The 5696-nt window shown below is 32.4% G+C and overlaps 1 protein-coding gene across 4 annotated transcripts; it reads right to left on the bottom strand.

The window, feature by feature from the left end:
* Positions 1 to 744: 744 nt before the first annotated feature.
* On the bottom strand, positions 745 to 4610 carry LOC145028485 (trehalose-phosphate phosphatase A-like). 4 transcript variants are annotated; one of them, XM_078977178.1, is made up of 12 exons: positions 4466 to 4610; positions 4268 to 4350; positions 3516 to 3554; positions 2662 to 2980; positions 2425 to 2565; positions 2264 to 2335; positions 2061 to 2162; positions 1809 to 1967; positions 1630 to 1707; positions 1372 to 1512; positions 1145 to 1237; positions 745 to 1054 (listed from the first exon to the last, which is right to left on the bottom strand). In XM_078977178.1, exons 4-12 carry the CDS (start codon positions 2962 to 2964, stop codon positions 1004 to 1006), a joined length of 1140 nt encoding a protein of 379 aa, XP_078833304.1. In that variant the 5' UTR covers positions 2965 to 2980; positions 3516 to 3554; positions 4268 to 4350; positions 4466 to 4610; the 3' UTR covers positions 745 to 1003. The 4 variants fall into 4 exon arrangements, with proteins under 4 accessions (XP_078833304.1, XP_078833303.1, XP_078833306.1 ...); XM_078977177.1 differs by lacking the exon at positions 3516 to 3554; XM_078977180.1 differs by lacking the exons at positions 3516 to 3554; positions 4268 to 4350 and having other exon boundaries at positions 4466 to 4597.
* Between the last annotated feature and the right edge of the window lie 1086 nt (positions 4611 to 5696).

The following is a 5696-nucleotide window of genomic DNA, read 5'->3' as shown; positions in this document are numbered from 1 at the left end:
GATTGTATTAGATCGAATTAGATTGAACTAATACATCCAAATAAACACCTTGTATTAGATCGAATTAGATCGAACTGATACATCCAAATAAACACCCCTTCCTGATTGGGGGCTCTTTAAAATCTTTTGTTAATCGGTTTGATGTTAGTTGTGCATCCTTGCTTAATTTTCCAAGCTTTAATTTAGTATGAACTTTTTCAATGTTCCTTTTCTTCATTTATCAAATAAAAAAACAAAGAAAAAACAGTCATTTATCAAATAAAAAAACTGTTTTTACGAATACAAAATTTTAATTTGACATACATCATTGTCCATTTAACTATTTTATCTATGCCACTACGGCAGACTTGATGAGAGGAAAATCATCTCCTTACTCTATTTTTATAAATAATAGAACATTTGATATAAACGATTCCAAATGAACTTAACCGATTGGGTGGAAATCATTATTGACAAGTCAAAACGATCAAATGTGTACTGTATCACTTGTTTTTCTTTGAATTTAGACATGAAAATGTAAGAGGTGCATGAGACTACTACAAAAATAATCAAGTCTATAATAAGAATTTATGATCGATGAACAAGAAACATTAGTTTTACCATCCATTTCTCAGTTAAATGTTTTCATGTTAGGTATGAAGAGTCAAAGTCCCCAATTCACACATGTTGTTCTCAATAGTCAACAACATATATAAAATAAAATAGCTACCCGAGCTCTAGTACAAACAATATAAAAACCCAAAATTAAGCAAACAAGATACATCCATCCATATATATTAATTTATAAACCATGAAATTGCCATGGCAATCAACAAAATTTACAAAAAATTATATAATAAAAAATAAAAAAAAAAGATTTACAAATTGCCGATTAAGAAGTTGGAGAGGTGCTCATTAGTCAACTCTAATTTTCTACTCCAATTCCAATCCTTCTGTCTGTCTGTTTTATTTCTTTGTATCGTCTTTCCTCCTCTATATAATAAATAATAAATATAATATAATCTCAGGGAACCGACTTCTTATACATCACCAACGAGTTTATAAACTCCATCACCTGTGTTCACCAAAATTTTCATCTCACTAATTAGTTAATTTCTTCATATATAATCCAAAAATTAATGTATGAACAGAAACTCTATCGAACCTCTGATGGATCTCTGAGAGAATAACACGCATTGGTTTCCTTAGGTGCAGGAGACACCAATATACCATAACCACGACCACCCTCTCTCAGAAACTGTTTAACATATTATATTATATGTGTAAATTATAAGTAATCTCTCGATCGATTGCCAAAAATAGTTATTAACTAATAGGATATATTTATAGGTATTAATAATATGTATGATAATTAAGTTTAAGTTTAATTACCTTAAATGCATCTTCATCGGTTCTATCATCCCCTACATATATGGGGACCACATCATCGCAATTACTTAACCCAAGTGATTCAAGCAAGAACTCAACAGCCTTCCCTTTGTCCCATTTAAGCACAGGCCGAATCTCTAAAACCTAAACAAACAAATTTTCGAAAAAAGAAAAAAGTTCATTCATGTCATGTGTCTATTTTATTTTGTGTTTGGTGGAGAAAGTTATAAATAAAGATATGATAATATTAATAGTTCATACCATTCGTCCATGTGTCAATCTGAGACGCGAATACTGTTTCAAAGTGTCGTGGACATATTGTGCTACTGTAGTCCAACTCTGTCATTATTAATTAAAAAAAAAAAAAAAACAAACATATATTCAACAAAAGTTTAAGCAAATAAATAAAAATGTTGAAATTTAAACTAATGTATGTATACCTTTTCATCTACATTACGGTAGTGCACGGAGACACAGAATTTATTGTTCTCAACTTTTGCACCTTGAATGTCTTTGGTCAACTCAACAAGCCTCACAAAAACCTCATTGATCATTGGTAGAAATTCACTAGCAGGCTGGTATAACTTTCCTTCTTTAACCTATTTTTAACCAAACCAAATAATAACATTTAGAATAGATTACTCAAAGATTTGTATATTTATTTATTTACTTATTATGCAAAATAGTTCTACCTCCTCATTATTATAATCAGTTGGAGGTCCAACAGGGCCCATGATGTCCATCCCATGACTTCCAGCATAATAAAGTTCTTTCAGTCCTACAAACTTGCGCACCTAAACAAAATAAAAAATAAAAAATCATACACATGCTATAACCCGAAAAAATAAAAATAAAGAAACATCCAACCAAAAAATATCAAATTTATTTCAAGTACCTTTTCGCGACTTCTGCCACTGATAATTGCAGTTGGGATGTATTTTGCAATATTTCTCACAGCTGCACGCATCTGTTTACAGCTATGGGCATTAGAAGGAATTCCATGTGTGTGTGTTTTGTGAGGTTTGAAAAAACTAACAAGATCAATTAGATTCTCACAGCATTAGACATGAAGGCATGATCTGGATTGTCAACAATCGGGGATAGTGTTCCATCATAATCAAGAAACAATGCTATTCTCTTGCCTCTTGCATTGTTTGCAATTTGTTCGAATGATGTAAGAGCAGAAGGATACTTAAGCTGAAAATATAAACCCAAGAAAGTTAAATTACTTGTTTTGTTTGCTTTTCATGGTAGAAAGGTAGGAAAATAAGTTTATATGGGAAAGAAGAATACCATCCAATCACGGTACGCCATGTCAGCATCGTTTGATGAAAAATCAGTGCCATAATATTTGGTTACATTCCTAGGAGAAGAGGATTTCATGGCATCCAACCAGTTAGTAGAACGAACATCATCAAGCACTCCTCCAGGTTTCTTCCATGCGATTGTTAGAAACGGGGTTTGAGAGAAGTGAGTACGTGGGCCCAATGAATCATGAATTCCTAATCGTGGTTTGTTAACCGGAGTAGGATCATTGAGTACAGGGGCACTATGATTAGCCTTAAGGTCCATTACGTCTTCAACAGCAACTGCCATCTTCAGATGTTGAAAACTGTAGGGACAAGAGAAGTTGAAGGATTAAAGAAAAACTTCAAAGGAATTGAAGCCGGTTTTCAACCAAACTTATAGTGCAAACTTTACTAATAATAATCGAAAACCACATGGTGGGGACTTGGGATTTGTTAGAGAGAACAATTGCATATGGAAAAATCCAATATGGTCCAATGTTTGGGAGGCAATGAGTAAGACAAGAACACAACAATTAATGATATGCAAATAAACTCCGGGTGAATCATAGCTTCATAATTCCATGACAACACATAATGCACGCGTATACATAGCTGTCTGAGCATGACTACTTTAATTATGTAGTCATAATAACATTGCACATTAAAGATGGAAAGAGAACAAGAACAAACTTGGCTGCAATCATACAATAAAAATTACCACATGTGTGCCTATTTATTAAAAAAATAAAAATAAAAATCTCACCCTCTTTTGTTTCTTTTTTCTATACCACCTATATTATATGTACCTTTTTTTATTGTTTAAAACCTTGCCCTCTAAGGAAAAGAATAGAAAAATACCAGGGCTCGTTGTTCAATTGTAGAAAAGGTCAAATGAACCTGGACATGACACGTAACTATCACATTAAAATACTAGTAAATAAGTCAGTCCAGATTACAGAGTCAAACAAAAAGAAAAATATACAATATTCAAAACGAAAAATATTAAAGGCCATAAAAAAATTAAAGCAATCAACACCATCTTCCCTTTGTTCCAAAACATAGAATGAAAGAAAAAGAATCCCTTTTTCAAAGGATATGAACTTACAAAAAAATATTTTCAGCAATACCATGGGAAGATAAGTTTGCGTTTTATGATGTTGATTCCATGTATTGCTTTGATAGTAATGGAAACTAGGATTCTTAACTGTAAGCGGATTCAGAAAGCATACAGAGCTTCGGTTATATGCAAACAAAAACAACTAGAGATAACTTCATGCCATCAATGACAATCAGCAGTCAACTGCTACACCTAAACAAAATCTCAAATTATAAATTAATCAAAACCCTTTAGAGACAGAAAAACAGATGCCAGATAACGTAACCTAAACCTTCATTTCCTACCAATCAGAAATTCATAAAAAGCTTGTCAGGCTTGATTTCAAATGCACGCTAAAGAAGAAACTGAAAACCTTATAACAATCGTCAAAAGACCACTCAACACGCATATTAATTTAATTTGAATACGAAAACTTAAGCATACTTAACACGTTTTGCCGAATAAACAAAGCAAGGAGAATTTTCTAATCAGATTAAATGATTGTTCCACATACGTTCTATGAGAAATCTGTTCCTGAAGCTGTGATATGACTCTCCAAATCGAAACGAAATACCTCAACACGATTTGAAGTAGAAGCTTCAAAATCAAAGAAAAAGCCTCGTCAACAAACGAATTAATAACCGAAACGGAAATGGCAAAAACACGATAGGAAGTAAAACCTTCAAAACAAAGAAAAATGAAACAGCATTACCTTGAAGATTATAGAAGCCCTAAGAACTGTGTGTGAGAGAGAGAGAGATGAAGGGGATATAGATATAAAACGCGTATACGTAAGGAGAGGAAGAAGGAAAGAGCATAGGAGGGTTAAAGAGGAGGTTTATATAGAGTTGAAGGGCGCGCTCTCGAAACAGCAAACGTCCGTCGGTAAAGCTTGAAAGGGTCCCGTCCACGCTTAGGTACACGCGTTTAGTAGCGCGTGAAGGAGCGTTTGGAATCGGCGACGCGGACAAAGAGTCATATACACGTGGAAACAAATGAGGACACCTGTGACATTGTCAGATCTGACGGGGCCATGTTGTAAGCCGAGTGGTGAAAGACTCGTCGCTTTCGGTTACAGCTGGATTGGCCAAAACGTCGGTGGCGGTTAGGACTTACCCGCCGTTTGATAATAACACCCTAACTTGCTTTCCCCCACCTACTTTTCCCAGATTTTAAATATATTTCTATTTCTATATTTCCTCCAATCTATTCTATTTATTTTAAAACGGTGACAAGTAAAAATAAATTCAATATCTTAATCAAATTTATCATTTAAAAACATATAAAAAAAATAATAGGAAAAAAACAAAAATAATTTTGATACCTTTCACATTTACATTTTTATTTAAGATTTAAGATTGATTGGTGTTGGTAATATGTTAAAGCGTGTTACGTAAGGGAAGTAAGAAAGTTAAAACATTTTATAACACACATTAATTTTTATACTATTATTTTTTTTTTTTCGATTTATTTCTTTTTTCAACTTATTTCTTTTCGATTTATTTATTTTCTGGTTTTTTCATTTTTTCTTGTCTTTTTTATTTATGTTATTATATTTATAAAAAAATAAGACATGCAAGCTTAATAAATCCTAAATTAAGCATAACAACTAAAACCTAAATATAACATTACACAAACATAAATAAAAAATTAAAAAAAAAAACATTGAACCCAAAAAATGTGATAGTTCGAATTTAAAAACATAAAAAAAAAAACAATATGATAATCTTAATCCAAATATTTCTTTTCGATCATATCATTCATCTTTCAAAGCACTTGCATTTATCGTGGTCTCATAATTTTGTCGTTAGTCCAAAGAATTGATAAATCATTCATCATTTGATCTATCTCCACTTGCTTACAAAGAAACTCCAACTACTCACATTGTGAACCTCATCAAAGCGAATGTATTTGTGTTTGGTGGAAGGGTGTTAAGGTTGTGC

Source organism: Lactuca saligna, chromosome 2, assembly GCF_052625555.1.
Source record: "Lactuca saligna cultivar CGN05327 chromosome 2, ASM5262555v1, whole genome shotgun sequence".
NCBI classification, from domain to species: domain Eukaryota; kingdom Viridiplantae; phylum Streptophyta; class Magnoliopsida; order Asterales; family Asteraceae; genus Lactuca; species Lactuca saligna.
Note: the sequence above shows the minus strand (reverse complement) of the source record. Positions and strands in the feature narration are given on the sequence as shown.

Coding starts and splice junctions, on each gene's coding strand:
- LOC145028485 (XM_078977178.1), bottom strand. CDS start 2,964: ATGGCAGTTGCTGTTGAAGACGTAATGGACCTTAAGGCTAATCATAGT. Junction 2,566..2,661: donor TGGCGTACCGTGATTGGATG/GTATTCTTCTTT, acceptor TTATATTTTCAG/CTTAAGTATCCTTCTGCTCT. Junction 2,336..2,424: donor ATGCCTTCATGTCTAATGCT/GTGAGAATCTAA, acceptor AGCTGTAAACAG/ATGCGTGCAGCTGTGAGAAA.